The sequence below is a fragment of the Balaenoptera ricei genome, chromosome 2 (assembly GCF_028023285.1).
Source record: "Balaenoptera ricei isolate mBalRic1 chromosome 2, mBalRic1.hap2, whole genome shotgun sequence".
Lineage (NCBI taxonomy): Eukaryota > Metazoa > Chordata > Mammalia > Artiodactyla > Balaenopteridae > Balaenoptera > Balaenoptera ricei.
The window spans coordinates 154164409-154182638 of record NC_082640.1 but is presented as its reverse complement, the minus strand read 5'-3'; the positions used below and the strand labels follow the sequence as shown (position 1 = coordinate 154182638).

The 18230-nt window shown below is 39.0% G+C and overlaps 1 protein-coding gene across 9 annotated transcripts in view; it reads right to left on the bottom strand.

Moving 5' to 3' along the window:
- RAD51B (RAD51 paralog B) overlaps positions 1-18230 on the bottom strand; it is a 720881-nt gene that overhangs the window by 702587 nt on the left and 64 nt on the right. For 5 of the 9 annotated variants that reach the window (XR_009500945.1, XR_009500949.1, XR_009500948.1 and 2 more), the window contains exons 2-5: positions 17193-17284; positions 15100-15225; positions 9059-9172; positions 4848-4964 (exon numbers count right to left, since the gene is read on the bottom strand). Coding sequence is in view for 1 of the 9 variants with exons in the window: in XM_059914493.1 (XP_059770476.1) it covers positions 4848-4964; positions 9059-9172; positions 15100-15225; positions 17193-17210 (375 nt within the window). In the remaining 8 variants the exon portion in view is untranslated. Of the gene's footprint in view, positions 1-4847; positions 4965-9058; positions 9173-15099; positions 15226-16947; positions 16979-17192; positions 18227-18230 lie in introns of those variants that run through there. The other 4 variants (XR_009500950.1, XR_009500951.1, XR_009500947.1 and 1 more) reach the window with 3 other exon arrangements.

Sequence of the window (18230 nt, the reverse complement as noted above, 5' to 3'; positions counted from 1 at the left end):
AGATGGAGAGATACACCATGTTCTTGGGTTGGAAGAATCAATATTGTGAAAATGACTGTACTACCCAAAGCAATCTACAGATTCAATGCAATCCCTATCAAATTACCAGTGGCATTTTTTACAGAACTAGAACAAAAAATCTATAAACTTGTATGGAGACACAAAAGACCCCGAATAGCCAAAGCAGTCTTGAGGGAAAAAAACGGAGCTGGAGGAATCAGACTTTCTGACTTCAGACTATACTACAAAGCTACAGGAAGCAAGACAACATGGTACTGGTGCAAAAACAGAAATACAGATCAATGGAACAGGATAGAAAGCCCAGAGATAAACCCACATACCTATGGTCAACTAATCTATGACAAAGGAGGCAAGGATATACAATGGAGAAGAGACAGTCTCTTCAATAAGTGGTGCTGGGAAAACTGGACAGCTACTTGTAAAAGAATGAAATTAGAACACTCCCTAACACCATACACAAAAATAAGCTCAAAATGGAATCGAGATCTAAATGTAAGACCAGACGCTATAAAACTCTTAGAGGAAAACATAGGAAGAACACTCTTTGACATAAATCACAGCAAGATCTTTTTTTATCCATGGCCTAGAATAATGGAAATAAAAACAAAAATAAACAAATGGGATCTAATGAAACTTAAAAGCTTTTGCAAAGCAAAGGAAACTACAAAGAAGACAAAAAGACAACCCTCAGAGTGGGAGAAAATATTTGCAAACGAATCAACAGACAAAGGATTAATCGCCAAAGTATATAAACAGCTCATGCAGCTCAATATTAAAAAAACAAACAACCCAATCCAAAAATGGGCAGAAGATCTAAACAGACATTTCTCCAAAGAAGACATACAGATGGCCAGGAAGCATATGAAAAGCTGCTCAACATCACTAATCATTAGAGAAATGCAAATCAAAACTACAATGAGGTATCACCTCATACCAGTTAGAATGGGCATCATCAGAAAATCTACAAACAACAAATGCTGGAGAGGGTGTGGAGAAAAGGGAATCCTCTTGCACTGTTGGTGGAAATGTAAACTGATACAGCCACTATGGAGAACAGTATGGAGGTTCCCTAAAAAACTAAATATAGAATTACCATATGCCCCAGCAATCCCACTACCGGGCATATACCCAGAGAAAACCATAATTCAAAAAGACACATGCACCCCAATGTTCATTGCAGCACTATTTACAATAGCCAGGTCATGGAAGCAACCTAAGTCCCCATCGGGAGATGAGTGGATAAAGAAGATGTGGTACATATATACAATGGAATATTACTCAGCCATAAAAAGGAACAAATTTGGGTCATTTGTAGAGACGTGGATGGATCTAGAGACTGTCATGCAGAGTGAAGTAAGTCAGAATGAGAAAAACAAATATTGTACATTAATGCATATATGTGGAGCCTAGAAAAATGGTACAGATGAACTGGTTTGCAAGGCAGAAATTGAGACACAGATGTAGAGAACAAACGTATGGACACCAAGGGGGGAATGTGGCGGGGGGGTGGGGGTGGGGGTGTGATGAATTGGGAGATTGGGATTGACATGTATACACTGATATGTATAAAATAGGTAACTAATAACAACCTGCTGTATAAAAAAATAAAATAAAATAATTTTTTTAAATATCCGAATGATTTATAAAAAGATATTCCAGCTCATTAGTAATCAGGAAAATGAAAACTAAGGTCACAAAGATGGGCAGAAACTGAGAAATCAGGTAATACCAAGGCAAGAAGACATGGAGCAAGAGGTATTCGTGCACTTTGCTCATAGGAATGTAAACAGGCATAACCACTCTGGAGAACAATTTGTCCTGATTTTGCAAAGTTACCTATGTGCATATTCTATAATAACCAGCAAATCACTGCAAGGCAGATACCCTAGACAGGAGCCAGCTAGTAAATATTTTAGGCTTTGCAAACCATGAGGTCGGTCATAACTAACGCAACTCTGCCTTGTATCTCAAAAACAGCCACAGACAAAATGTAAACAAATGAACATAGTTGTGTTACAATAAAACTTTATTTATAAAAAACAGGCAGCTGGCCGGATTTGACCACTGGGCAGTAGTTTGCCAATCTCTGCCCTAGAGAAATACCTGTACATGTGATCCAGGAGACATGTACAACAGTTTTTACAGGACTTGTTTATATTAGCAGCAAACTGCTAATATTTGGAAACAACCCAAATGTTCACTCACAGGAGAAGGGATAAATAAACTGTGGCCGTATTTTAAAAATGGAGTATGACACAGCAGTGAAAGTGAATTATACTCTTGCTACTTGCAACATGGATAAATCTTAGAAAATAATATTAAGTGGAAAAATCAATTCATAGAAGAGATATGATTTAATCACCAATATATGGTGTAATAGAGCTCAAAAATAAGCAAAACTAAATAAAATGCTACATTTCCTATGTATATGGGTGATAAAGGAAAACTATAGGTATTGGTAACCATTGGGGAAAAAAAGTATAGCAATGGTAGAATCACTATGCTGTACACCTGACACTAATATAATATTGTAAATCAACTATAGTTCAATTTTTAAAAAATAGTATAGAAATGGTGGAGATTCAGGATCCAAGTTACCTCCCAACAGAAGGCCAAAGATGGGATCAGGGAGGAGCCCACAGTTGGTTTCAATGATTTTAGTATTGTTCTGCGTTTTATATTGGGTCACAGGCTCATAAATGTTCATAACTTACACATGCAGGATGTATTTAATCTTGTATACATAAGATAGATATTAAGTTTTTGTTTTTAATACAAGGTCAACAAATACTCCCTGTTCTCAGCTGAAAAATCCCAAAAAGATTGCAGAGGCGACCTGTAGCTGAAACAGAAAGTAGAGAACTTGCCTCTAATAAGCAATCAGGGTATTTATATTCCATGTCAGCCAATCAGATGATGAAAAAACATCTAATGGCTTGTAACTATCTCTTGGATTCAGAAAGAATTGATAAAAGCTACATGAAAAAGTATTGAAAACTATTCCAAAACTTAAAAAATAAAAAAGTATTTGTTGGTTAATCTTCCCGAAGTTTTGCTATTTAAATAAGTAAGTTTATAACTGTGGATCACAATTACTATAAAGCCTCTTTCTTTTTTTTAAAAATAAACCTATTTCAGCAAAGGTCCAACTAGATCACAAAAAGATAATGTAAGATAGGATTCTGGCACCATCTGGTGGCAGTGCCCTGCAACAGCACATTCTAATTTCTATTAAAGGTTAATTCACTTATTCATTCATTTACCTACTATCCAATAGGCATCTACTAGGCATAGCACACACACATTTTAAAATCTTTCTTGGTGGGTTTCCCTGGTGGCACAGTGGTTAAGAATCCGCCTGCAAATGCAGGGGACACGGGTTCGAGCCCTGGTCCGGGAAGATCCCATATGCTGCAGAGCAACTAAGCCCATGTGCCACAACTACTGCGCCTGCGCTCTAGAGCCCACGAGCCACAACTGCTGAGTCCGTGAGCCACAACTACTGATCCCGTGTGCCACAACTACTGAAGCCCGCATGCCTAGAGCCTGTACTCCACAACAAGAGAAGCCACCACAATGAGAAGCCCACGCACTGCAACGAAGAGTAGCCCCCGCTCACCACAACCAGAGAAAAGCCTGCACGCAGCAACGAAGACCCAATACAGCCAAAAATAAAATAAATTAAAAACTTAAAAAAAAAAAACTTTATAAAAAAAAAATCTTTCTTGCTTGGAAGACCGGAAATAAAATAATGTATACTATCTAAAACAGGTTCCCTATTTTCAAGGGAAAATATCTACAGTTAAATTTATGCCTATCAGAATATAAGCGTCTACTCTTGCTAGAAGTTTGTTTCAAGCATCTATTCCTCTAGAACTCTCAGGCAAGAAGTCCCTCAGGAGTGTACTGGTAAACATAGTCTATGGAGTCACCACTCGAGGACCAGTAAGCACATGAATGCAGTTTTCAAGGAAAAGAACTGTTGTGCTTTTAAAATACCCTCAAATTCTTGACACTTCTTTCAAAAGGTAGAGTCTAATTTCCCTTTCCCTGAATGTGGGCTGGACTTAATTACCCGCTTCTAAAGAAGAGAAAGTGGCAGAAGTGACGGTGTATAACTTCCAAAGCTAAATCATCAAAGGAATAGCCATTTCCATCTTGCCTGAGGGAGTCAGACATCGTGCCATGAGGAGACTCAAGCAACCTGTGGAGAGGCCTCTGGGGAGGAACTGTGACCTCCCGCCAACAACCGGCACCAAGCTGCCCCCTCGCATCCTTCGCCAACATCACTGAGCTAAGCCACTCCCAAAGAAACGGAAATCAATGTTTATTGTTGTTTAAGCCACTTAGTTTGGGGGTAATTTGTTATGCAACAATATATAACTAATACAATGACCTATTACTTCCTAGAACCAAATTTTATCTTTAACAGGAAGTAAAAATAGCTCACTTCAGTTTAATACTATAATTTGCCCGCATGTTAATAAAATTTCAAATTTTCCTTCCTAATACACTAAGTAGTGATCCTTTTCTAATTCCTCCAAATTGTTTCATATTATTTCATAATATTCATCACTTTCTAATTCAAAGAAACAGCAACCCAAGCAGATTTCAGTCAGTCAGCAAGGATTTTTTGGACCATCTTCCTTTTGATGTACTGTACTAGTATTGTACTAGGGACTGAGTGGAGAACCATGCCCTTGAGGTACTTATAATTTAATTTAGATGAATATTCCCAAAATAATTTATGTTTTTAGTTAACCTTTTTCTCCTGGCTCTGAAGGTTCTAAGTCAATGGAAGAAGGTTTGGAAAGTTTCTTTTTTACCTCTGTGAGGGATCCACAAGCTACACCACCATGCAGGGCTTCATCTAAAGCAGAGAGGGTTGTAGATAAAAATGCTGGTGATGGAGCAGCAGACCTCTGTGTCTTTATCTCATAAGCCTGAACAAAGAAGAGATTAAGTTATTTTCAACCTCCATATTTATTCAAAAACATAAGTCAACTCCAAACTCAAATTTTAGCAATTGGAACCCCAATCCCCTTTTTTTCCCTCTACTATTTATTTATTCAACAACTATTTACTCTGTGCTGGGACTGTGCTAGATTTGGGGGCTGTGATATAAAAGACAGAGCCCCTGCCCCAAAGTACTTATAGCCAACTAGGGACTATGAAGCTAGGACTAGAAACTAAGTAATTACAATACACGTAAATAAGAGATACTGTGATAGGGCAAGTGGAGACCTGGAGAGAGTATACCTGATCTGGATTTTGTGATATAGGAAGGCTTCAAGGGAGATCTGGACGTCTGAGCTAAAACCTGAAATGACTGTTAGACAGGCAAAGGGAACGTGCATGTTCCTGCCAAAGAGACAAGAATGTACGAAGAAAGGTCAAGAAGCAAGAAAGAAAGGAAATGGAAACTCACAAAAACTACAAAAAACAAAAAGAGTTAATTTAGAACGGCTGAAAGAAGGCGTGAGGTCGTGGTGTGGCAAGCAATGAGGCTGGAGAAATAAGCAGGGGCCGAATCAGGAAGAGCGTTGCTGAAGTGTGGCGTGTAGGCTGAGAGCAACAGGGAGTGACACGGCCAAGCTACCATTTCAAACCAAGGTTGCTTTGCGAAGAACAGCTTGAAGGTGGATGGGGTAGACTAAGAAATGGCCTCCCAAAAGACAGCCACATCAAATCCTTGGAACCTGTGAATATTACCTTATTTGGAAAAAGGGTCTTTGCAGATGTGGTTAACATGATTACATACCCACAAGCAATGTGTAAGAACACTTGCCTCTCTGCAATCTCTAACATTAAAAATTACTACTATTATATTAAGTTGCCCAAAACTGAAGTCAAGCCACAGAACTGAAATCTTTCACTCCTCCATTCATTCAAAAAATATGAAATAATTGCCAACTGCATGCCATATACTATGATAAGCTCTGGGAATACAGTGGTAACCCAAACAGACCTAGTTTCTACCCACCTAAAGTTTACAATTTAATAAGTCTAGGTCTCAAATCCAAGGCTCTTCTGCTCCTATGAGGACGTAGGAAGACCAGTATATTAATACTTATGAGCCATAAATGTGCCCACTCTTGTCTAATCTCACCTACTGAGTTCTTAGATCAGTTAAACCATGGATTGCCACAGAGTTTTTTAAAGGCTACATTCACGCACATAAAATAACTAGAAAAGCTACAGTAAAGGCGTGTGCCTTTCATCTGATTTAGAAATACCTAAATATTGCCTACAGTCTATCAGGCAACATAGGTGGGCATGGGGACACTTTACAGACATGTAAAGGCAGCCCAATCTGTTAACATTAAAGTACTTCCTTTGCAACTGTAAATGTAATTACTAGAATAATAGATCTCGTGACTCAAAAAGCTACTAAAATGAACTAACAGAACAAGACTTCAGAAATAATAGTGTGTACATAAGTGAGACAAAGAGGGACACTGCGATATGACACACCACCAGTTTTCTTCTACTTTGGAGGCTGCTTCTTAGATTCATTGTTATCTAATCTGATCTTGAAATGTTGGCTGGATTCGGGACTTGGTCTTGGGCACACTTACATTCTTACTGTACATACCTTGTAGGCAATCTCTCACCCATTTTCACGGCTTTGACTACCATGTTCACACCAATGACTCCCCAATGCACGCTTCTAGTGCAGACCCCTCCTTCAAGCTCAAAGTCCACATATTTAACTGCCTACTTCGCATCTCTACTCAATGTTTCACAAGCACCAAAAATTCGACAGGTACTAACGAATTCATGATCTGCCTCCCTCAAACCTGATCCTCTTCCAATATTCCTCATCTCAGGAAACGGTACCACCCAATCTTTCAAAGCAAAATCAAGGAATCATCTCTGACACTTTCCTGTACCTCACCACCACCCACAGCCAAATCATCACCGAATCCTATTCATTCTACCTCCTAAGTATCTCTCACGATAACTGACATTATACCGTCAGCATCAGTACCACACTAATAGTCCATGTCACAATCTGTCTGTAATACAGTCATAGATACCTAACTAGTCTTCACAAATATTTTCTTGTTCCTTTTCAATCACTTGTCTATGTTTAAAGACTGAGTTTTTAAAAACACGTATTGGATTACTCCCTTTGAAGATTTGTCACTGCTTTCAGAATAAAGTCCAAAATCCTTAACGTGGTCTGCAGGCCCCAGTGACCTGACCCCTGCTTGCTTCTCCAGCTTCATCTCTTGCCACTCTCTTCCTTGCCGCTACGTTCATTCACACTGGCCTGACTTTCTTACCATACAAGCACCATTCTCCTGCTCTTCTCAGGGGCTTTGCATTTCCCAGTCACAGTGCCTGCAAACTCTACCCTGCTCCCTCCCTTCCCAACTCCTTTGTCCATCTCTCTCCTATTCATCCTTCAGGTTTTAGCTGAAGTATCGCTTCCTTGAGGGAGCCCTTCCTAAGGACCCCTAAACTAAGTAATGTCCCTGTTATTCAGTTTCTAAGCTCTTTGTACTTTTCTTTGATAGGACTTGTCATTACTACAATTAACTAATCATTTATATAATTATTTGTTTACTGTCTGACTGTTCCCACTAGACTGTAAGCTACATGAGGGCAGGAACTTTATCAGTCATCTTCACTATAATATCCCCAGTACCTGACAGATCCGTGGCTGGCACTCGATAAATATTGGTTGAAGGAATAAATGACTGAATAAATAAATTAACAAAAAAAGCTTTGTGAGGGAATGAACTAAGGCTAAGCCAATATTTAAGACAGGATTCAAATCTAAAGAATTTTACAAGAGTAATCTACAACGAAGGAGAAAGATGGCTCTTTGAACTGGCATTTGGAATGGTAGTGACATTGTAGCTGAAAGTGGTGATGGAAGTGGAGACTAAAGGTGAAATTCCTACCCACAATCTCTTACTTGATTATCTAACTAGGAATATGCCATAGATATTGACCAAATAGAATGACAGATGTCAAACCAAAATGTTCTCTTGGTGATTTACAACCTTCAAAACAGTGACAAGTTAACTTGAGCCTCGTCACAGAATCATAAGATACTATTTTAACTCTCTCACTTCTCCCATAAAACAAAGTGAGCTGTTCAAAGATACCAGATCAATGACAAAGCTAAGACTACTGCCCATCTCTAACTCCAATTCTAATTCTCCTTCTGACTATTTTGCCTTTAATGTATTTTCCTTAGATAAGAGCTAAATCTGAACAAAAGAAAATCCTCAATTTGTTCATTGTTTTCAAAGCTTCAAATGAGACAAATATTCCTTCCTTCCTCCTTCACAGAGTTAGACCCTACTTTATTGCTTGGTGGTTACCAAATTTCAATATAAGGTAGTAAGGTAAGTAACTTACAACCCACATAAACAAATACATTTGCAAAACACCGGACAGACTTTTAGGCAACTCTTATTCTGGGAAAACAAGATATTTTCTACCATGCACTAAACCTACATTTTGAAAAGTTAAAGTCATGAGACAGAAAGTATGAAATAATAGTACAACCTGATGAGGGCTTATTACAAAACACTTTAACTCTTCTCGGGAGTGAGGATAAGTTTTCAAGTATTATTCATTCAATCAGTAAGAGAGTATAAGTCCAACAGGTGTACTTTATGATGCATAGTAAGTAATGATGATAAAAGTTAGTATTACAGAGACAGGAGCATTCTAAAATTAATAGTATATTATACTTTAACCATGAGGTTCACAAGTTCTACCCAAACAAACAAAAGAGAAAGATGACCTTTTGAAATATCACTACCAGCTACAGAGAAAAAAAAATCCTATTACCCTCTCATTCCCATAATTAGGAACTGTCTCCCATGAGCTTATAAACTACATAAATTTCTTACATATATTCTCATTAGAGGACTAACTCTATGCTGTGAGGGTTGGTATTTTTGAGGTGCTCATCTCTATTTTTGCTTTTGCCTCATCACCCAAAAGATTTTAAACAAGATACAGAATCATTTCAAAATAAAAATCAAATCATAATTCTAAAATATATACATACCGTTTGCATCTGTGGGGCACAGGCCCTGCTGACCACACACAAAAGTTCATGGACACCTTGATAACTAAGGCCAGTCATCTTCATAAGCTCCAGTGGGGAAAGACATAGAAAGTCCTAAAAAACATAAAGAAAATATTTTAAATATATATGTGCAACAAAGATACTGGAATTAAAAGGAAACTTTCAACTGACACTATCCATGTGTAAATAAAGCAGAATTTATTGTAGATCAGGGACTTCGCTGGTGGTCCAGTGGTTAAGACTCCACGCTCCCAATGCAGGGGGCCTGGGTTCAATCCCTGGTCAGGGAACTAGATCCCACATGCCACAACTAAGACCCGGCACAGCCAAATAAATCCAAAAAGATTTAAAAAAAAAACAAAAACAAAATTTATTATAGATCAAAGATTTATATGTTTCTTATAGTATTTTGCCCCTAAATAGCCCTTAACTAAAAGATATGATGATATAATCTTATCCTCTAATTATCCACCTTGGAATATACCAGAGGACACACCAAGTAACAGTACATAGCAGCAGAATCCAACTCAGGTGTATGTTGGCGCTGCCCTTGTGCCTGAAAGAGTTTGGGCACAAACAGATGACCAGAAAGAGTCAGGCTGAAATGAGTTTCTTCAAATGACAATGAAAACACGATGACCCAAAACCTATGGGATGCAGCAAAAGAAGTTCTAAGAGGGAAGTTTATAGCAATACAATCCTACCTCAAGAAACAAGAAAAATCTCAAATAAACAACCTAACCTTACACCTAAAGCAATTAGAGAAAGAAGAACAAAAAAACCCTAAAGTCAGCAGAAGGAAAGAAGTCATAAAGATCAGATCAGATATAAATGAAAAAGAAATAAAGGAAACAATAGAAAAGATCAATAAAACTAAAAGATGGTTCTTTGAGAAGAAGAACAAAATTGATAAACCATTAGCCAGACTCATCAAGAAAAAAAAGGGAGAAGACTCAAACCATAGAAATTAGAAATGAAAAAGGAGAAGTAACAACTGACACTGTAGAAATACAAAGGATCGTGAGAGATTACTACAAGCAACTATATGCCCAAAAAATGGACAACCTGGAAGAAATGGACAAATTCTTAGAAAAGCACAACCTTCTGAGACTGAACCAGGAAGAAACAGAAAATATAAACAGACCAATAACAAGCACTGAAATTGAGACTGTGATTAAAAATCTTCCAACAAACAAAACCTCAGGAACAGACGGCTTCACAGGTGAATTCTATCAATCATTTAGAGAGGAGCTAACAGCTCTGCTTCTCAAACTCTTCCAAAATATAGCAGAGGGAGGAACACTCCCAAACTCACTCTACGAGGCCACCAACACCCTGATACCAAAACCAGACAAAGATGTCACAAAGAAAGAAAACTACAGGCCAATATCACTGATAAACATAGATGCAAAAATTCTCAACAAAATACTAGCAAACAGGATCCAACAGCACATTAAAAGGATCATACACCATGATCAAGTGGGGTTTATCCCAGGGATGCAAGGATTCATCAATATACGCAAATCAATCAACGTGATACACCATATTAACAAACTGAAGGAGGAAAACCATATGATCATCTCAATAGATGCAGAAAAAGCTTTCAACAAAATTCAACACCCATTTACAATAAAAACTCTCCAGAAAGTAGGCATGGAGGGAACTTACGTCAACATAATAAAGGCCATATATGACAAACCCATAGCCAACATTGTTCTCAGTGGTGAAAAACTGAAACCATTTCCACTAAGATCAGGAACAACAAAAGGTTGTCCACTCTCACCACTATTATTCAACATAGTTTTGGAAGTTTTAGCCACAGCAATCAGAGAAGAAAAAGAAATCAAAGGAATCTAAATCGGAAAAGAAGAAGTAAAGCTGTCACTGTTTGCAGACAATATGACCCTATACATAGAGAATCCTAAAGATGCCACCAGAAAACTACTAGCGCTAATCAATGAATTTGGTAAAGCAGCAGGATACAAAATTAATGCACAGAAATCTCTTGCATTCCTATACACTAATGATGAAAAATCTGAAAGAGAAATTAAGGAAACACTCCCATTTACCATTGCAACAAAAAGAATAAAATACCTAGAAATAAACCTATCTAAGGAGACAAAAGAGCTGTATGCAGAAAACTATAAGACACTAATGAAAGAAATTAAAGATGATACAAACAGATGGAGAGATATACCATGTTCTTGGATTGGAAGAATCAACATTGTGAAAATGACTATATTACCCAAAGCAATCTACAGACTCAATGCAATCCCTATCAAACTACCAATGGCATTTTTCACAGAACTAGAACAAAAAAATTTCACAATTTGTATGGAAACACAAAAGACCCCGAATAGCCAAAGCAATCTTGAGAAAGAAAAATGGAGCTGGAGGAATCAGGCTGCTGGACTTCAGACTATACTACAAAGCTACAGTAATCACAACAGAATGGTACTGGCACAAAAACAGAAATATAGATCAATGGAACAGGATAGAAAGCCCAGAGATAAACCCACGCACATATGGTCACCTTATTTTTGGTAAAGGAGGCAAGAGTATACAATGGAGAAAAGACAGCCTTTTCAATAAGTGGTGCTGGGAAAACTGGACAGCTACATGTAAAAGAATGAAATTAGAACACTCCCTAACACCATACACAAAAATAAACTCAAAATGGATTAAAGACCTAAATGTAAGGCCAGACACTATAAAACTCCTAGAGCAAAACATAGGCAGAACACTCTATGACATAAATCACAGCAAGATCCTTTTTGACCCACCTCCTAGAGAAATGGAAATAAAAACAAAAATAAACAAATGGGACCTAATGAAACTTAAAAGCTTTTGCACAGCAAGGGAAACCATAAACAAGACGAAAAGACAACCCTCAGAATGGGAGAAAATATTTGCAAATGAAGCAACTGACAAAGGATTAATCTCCAAAATTTACAAGCAGCTCATGCAGCTCAATATCAAAAAAAGCAAAGAACCCAATCCAAAAATGGACACAAGACCTAAATAGACATTTCTCCAAAGAAGATATACAGAATGCCAACAAACACATGAAAGAATGCTCAACATCACTAATCATTAGAGAAATGCAAATCAAAACTACAATGAGGTATCACCTCACACCAATTAGAATGGGCATCATCAGAAAATCTACAAACAACAAATGCTGGAGAGGGTGTGGAGAAAAGGGAACTCTTTTGCACTGTTGGTGGGAATGTAAATTGATACAGCCACTATGGAGAACAGTATGGAGGTTCCTTAACAAACTAAAAACAGAATTACCATATGACCCAGCAATCCCACTACTGGGCATATACCCAGAGAAAACCATAATTCAAAAAGACACATGGGGGCTTCCCTGGTGGCGCAGTGGTTGAGAGTCTGCCTGCCGATGCAGGGGACACGGGTTCGAGCCCTGGTCTGGGAAGATGCCACATGCCGCGGAGCAACTAGGCCCGTGAGCCACAACTACTGAGCCTGCGCGTCTGGAGCCTGTGCCCCGCAATAAGAGAGGCCACGATAGTGAGAGGCCCGCGCACCGCAATGAAGAGTGGCCCCCGCCTGCCACAACTGGAGAAAGCCCTCGCACAGAAATGAAGACCCAACACAGCAAAAAATAAATAAATAAATAAATAAATAATTAAAAAAAAAAAAAAAAAGACACATGCACCCCAATGTTCATTGCAGCACTATTTACAATAGCCAGGACATGGAAACAACCTAAGTGCCCATCGACAGATGAACGGATAAAGAAGATGTGGCACATATATACAATGGAATATTACTCAGCCATAAAACGAAACGAAATTGAGTTATTTGTAGTGAAGAGGATGGACCTAGAGTCTGTCATACAGAGTGAAGTAAGTCAGAGAGAAAAACAGATATCATATGCTAACACATATATATGGAATCTAAAAAAAAGGTTCTGAAGAACCTAGGGGCAAGACAGGAATAAAGACGCAGATGTAGAGATTGGACTTGAGGACATGGGGAGGGGGAAGGGTAAGCTGGAATGAAGTGAGAGAGTGACATGGACTTACATATACTACCAAATGTAAAACAGATAGCTATTGGGAGGCGGCCGCATGGCACAGGGAGATCAGTTCGGTGCTTTGTGACTGCATGGAGGAGTGGGATGGGGAGGGTGGGGGAGAGGCGCAGGAGGGGGTAGATATGGGGATGTGTGTGTATGTATAGCTAATTCACTTTGTTGTAAGGCAGAAACTAGCACACCACTGTAAAGCAATTATACTCCAATAAAGATGTTAAAATAAATAAATACAAGTTTGTACTACTTAAAAAAAAAAATGAGTTTCTTCCTAAGCTATGAAATCATTCAGAAGAAGTATTTAATAATTGAAAGAGAATAAAAGCGACTATGGAGGGACTTCCCTAGTGGCTCAGTGGTTAAGAATCTGCCTGCCAATGCAGGGGACATGGGTTCGATCCCTGGTCCGGGAAGATCCCACATGCCGCAGAGCAACTAAGCCGGCATGCCACAGCTACTGAAGCCCACGCAACCTAGAGCCCATGCGCCACGACTACTGAAGCCCGCAAGCTCTAGGGCCCACATGCCGCAACTACTGAAGCCTGGGCACCTAGAGCCCGTGCTCCACAACAAGAGAAGCCACCACAATGAGAAGCCTGCGCACCACAACGAAGAGTAGCCCCCGCTTGCCGCAACTAGAGAAAGCCCGCGCACAGCAACGAAGACCTAATGCGGCCAAATAAATAAATAAATAAAACTGACTATGGAATGAAATGTTAAATTTCATACTTTTAAGAGTGTTTCAAAGTATGAACATCAGGATTATAAAATGCATAACAGAGGAAGCACAGACATTAACACACAAAGCAATTTTTAAAAAATTGCAGCACGCTCTGAAAGTCTGTCTTATTAAGGATTAAATCCTAACAGAAAACCTTAAATCTTATTTAGCCTCCTAAGAGGGATTTGCTTTACTCTTTTGCTTAAATATACAACATCTGCTTTATATATTTCTCTCACTCCATCAATAGAAAAATAATCCTAACTACTAATTTTTCTTGCTTTCAAGAGAAATTACCCATTTTTAATACTGTCTCCTCATTTGAGTCATATTTCTCATGTAACTGCAAAATTTCTTTTATGAGGACAAAACTTCTCTAGAATCCCAAATAAACGGCGCAGGTGTACTTCACCTGCTATGAGCATTCTCCCCACCCAATCCCACCCAAAATGCAAAAATCTTGAATTTGGATAAATGAAATCACATTTGGAAATACAAGCTAAGTGGTTTGTTATTTAAAATTAGCAAGCACCATATTTATCTTTTCTTATAAACCTAAATGTTCATATTTCAGGTGTAATTAAGAGTTACTGGGCTTCCCTGGTGGCGCAGTGGTTGAGAATTTGCCTGCTAATGCAGGGGACACGGTTTCGAGCCCTGGTCTGGGAAAATCCTACATGCCGCGGAGCAACTAGGCCCGTGAGCCACAACTACTGAGCCTGCGCGTCTGGAGCCTGTGCTCCGCAACAAGAGAGGTCGCGATAGTGACAGGCCCGCGCACCACGATGAAGAGTGGCCCCCGCTTGCCACAACTAGAGAAAGCCCTTGCACAGAAGCGAAGACCCAACACAGCCAAAAATAAATTAATTAATAAATTAATTTTTTTTTAAAAGTAACAAATGTTCAAGTACAATTGGTGTCTTTAAAAAAAAAAAAAAAGGAGTTATTTAGGTACACAAGATTAATCTGTGGGACTTCCCTGGCAGTCCAGTAGTTAGGACTTCACCTTCCACTACAGGGGGTGCGGGTTCGATCCCTGGTCAGGGAGCTAGGATCCCATATGCCTCATGGCCAAGAGGCCAAGACATAAAGCAGAAGCAATGTTGTAACAAATTCAATAAAGACTTTGGAAATGGTCCACATCAAAAGAAAAAATCTAAGAAAAAAGAAAAAGAAAAGAGAAAAGATTAATTTGTACTTAAAGTTTCTCACTGAAAAAAATTAAATAAATTTTACCTGACAGGTAACAATCTGATGTCTGTTCAGACGGTCACACAGCTCTTGTGATAAACCCACTCGTCTTAGTTTCTTGCTACCCATGGCTTCAGATGCAGCAAGATAAAGAAGAACCTTGAAAAAAAGCTGGAAAATAGCATAAGCAACAGTAGATGGGCTATCGAAAACACTCTACAAAATAAAAAATCCTTCAAGCGTCTCCATATACAAAATGAAACGTATGGTATTTAAAATATTACTGATAAAATAAAGGAAGGCAATAAAATCTTTCCAAATATTTTAAACAGGGGAGACAACCGTTTGTCAAACATGCACACACAGAAACAAAACAATATAAGAATGTGCAATTCACACAATTCTTTAAAACTTATTACACAAATATAATAAAACCGTTTCACATTTATATAGCATCTTAAGATTTTCAGTGCATTTATAAACTTTATTTGGATGTGTAATTAATACACACATTTCCAAACAGCACTCCCAGAAAGTCTTTACTTTCATTGCACTGTAACAATAATAAATTTATTGACCACCTACTGTATACCAGGCACTGTTCCAAAGCTTTACATCAATTATCACATTTAAGCTTCTCAACAGCCCTATAAGGAAGACTGATCACTGATCTCATTTTTACATATGAGAAACTAAACCCTGGAAAGGTTAGCCATTCCACTGTTACCAGAAAAAGTAAATGGTAGATCCAGAATTCGAACCCAGGAAGCCTGACTCTTAGGCCTAGCCTCTTAACCTGTATACTGTACTACAAGTCTGTAATCATATTTAAACTCTCTTTTTTCTATGAATCAGAACAAACCTTCTGAATCAAATGAGATTTTATTATTTCAGGTGTTATTTACAAACTGAAATTGTTTTTTTGTTATACTAGCTGCTCACATCCCCACATGCAATTAAATTTCACTCTTCTGGTTGAACCCTGTGAGGGCTAAATGAGGCTCATGATATATTTGTCTTCAGAGCATTAGAATAGAATCACTCTGATTCCCTTAATAACTCATGCAAAGGAGAAGCTGTGTATCTCACTCAGATGGCAAAATATCCTCTGAATAGAGTAGAAATAGGAACTCTTCATTGTTCCAGGGGATAAAACAATATAATTACCAGAAAAAGAGTCACATTTTGGAACAAAAATATATACTGAGAATGTAGATATTTATTTCCAATACCATGGCCCAAATTTCTACTTAACATCTATATTCTCGGATCAGATTAACACTCTCTTCCTCTCTCCCGCTCTCTGTCCTTCTCTCTCTCTCCCACACACACACATCCTTCCCACAAACACAAAATACATCCCTCTCATTTCACTCAAAGGGAATTTGTCAGTATTGGTTTCTGTCTCTCAAAAAGAAAGTTTACCAAGTGACATCTGCTGTATCATTGCCTAGGGTCTTCACAGATCAGGTAGCTCTGGGCAATGACACAATTTAGACTGATAAATTCAATCAAAAAGGAGAACTATAAACCCCAAACTACCTGGAATACTTTAACAATGACCAACTCTGCTACCTCTGCCTTAGTAGGACCACTCCCATCACTTGCCTAGACTATTGCATACAGCCTCTGGTCACTCCCTGCCTCGCAAAACAAACAAAAAAACAAACAAACAAAAACATTCATTTGTTCCTTCCACAGATGCTTCTTAAGCACACACTCTGCTGAGCTTCTACGGCACAAGAATCATCTAAGTATATTTCCTCCCCTTTGGGAACTCACAGTAAAAGACGAAAAGAGATATATACACAAATAATTACAGTCATGCAGCAAGTATTGTCATTGGAATATAAATGTGCTGTGGAAGCAGAGAGGAATAAGCACCAAACTGACCTGCAAGTCACAATCCTGTCAGAGGTAGCCTCCTAAAAATTTGCTCCAATCCTGTCACTCTCATCCTTTAAAACCACCCATGGGACCATGAGACCACAGGGTAAATTCCACACTTTTTATGATGGCCTATAGCCTCTTCATAAACTGGTCCCTCACTTCCCTCTCATTTATATATCAGATTGCAAGGCCCACATTCTGGCCTTTCTGGCAAAATCACTTGCCTCCCAGTATCTTAGTTTCTTCACCTGAAAAACAAGCGTCATTCAAATATCCGCTTCATAGGAATGCAGTGAAGGTTGAAGGATGTGGATGGTGCCTGGTTCCGTAGTGCTCAAGGCTAGGGATTATGATCAATTCATTCAGGAAAACAGCATTAGTTGCCTCACGTGAACTGCCCTCCGGCGGTAACGTTGGTAGGTTACACAAGCGCCTCCCTGCCTCCCTGACTCTCCTCCAAAGACTTCCCGCTACTTAGGCTCTTCCTCTCCAATGTTCTCATTACACTGTGTACACATTTGTTCGATAATCTTCCTAACGTATTGTTATGGCTTGCATGTTTGTTTTTTCCACCAGAAACCGTAAATTCCTGCTCTGCGTGTGTGTGCACGAGCATGTAACTGAGGGTGTGAGGGAAGATGTTCAATCCTGGAAACTGAATCCTCTCCTCATCAAGAAAAAAAATATCCACATGTTAGATGGTCAATGGAAACTGTGAATTAACAAATAATAGCTAATATTTCTTGAGCCCTTATTAGGTGCCACTGTTCCAAGAGCTTCAGATGTTTTACCCCATTTTAGAGACTAATATTGAGGCATTGAGTTGAAAAACTTGAGCGAAGTCTAACAACTAGCACATGGTGGAGTAAGCGTTCGAACCCAGGGATCTGACTCCATATTCCACGCTATTAAATACCTCTTCTTCAACACCATCTGAAGAGGGTCAGACATTAAACTTCCCTTAATGACGGGCTCCCCTACCTAGACCTCAAACTGCCCACAAGTGGGAACACGGGTGGACATCAAGAGGCGAAAACATCACCCCAGAATCCCCTAGCAATAACTCTTCCCAACAAGGTGCAGCTTCCAAGCGTCCCCCACAAAGGAAAGCCAGACGCCTAAGATCTGCGGCGGGGCTCAAGCTAAGATCCTTATGGACCTAAGGGGGCGTGCCCTGCACCCAAGAGTGACTCTCCGCTCCCCCGATATCAACAACACTGGCCCAGAAAGGGAGCAGGAAATAATGAGCGCACCCCAATTCCCCAAACCGCCCCCCACATGAAACT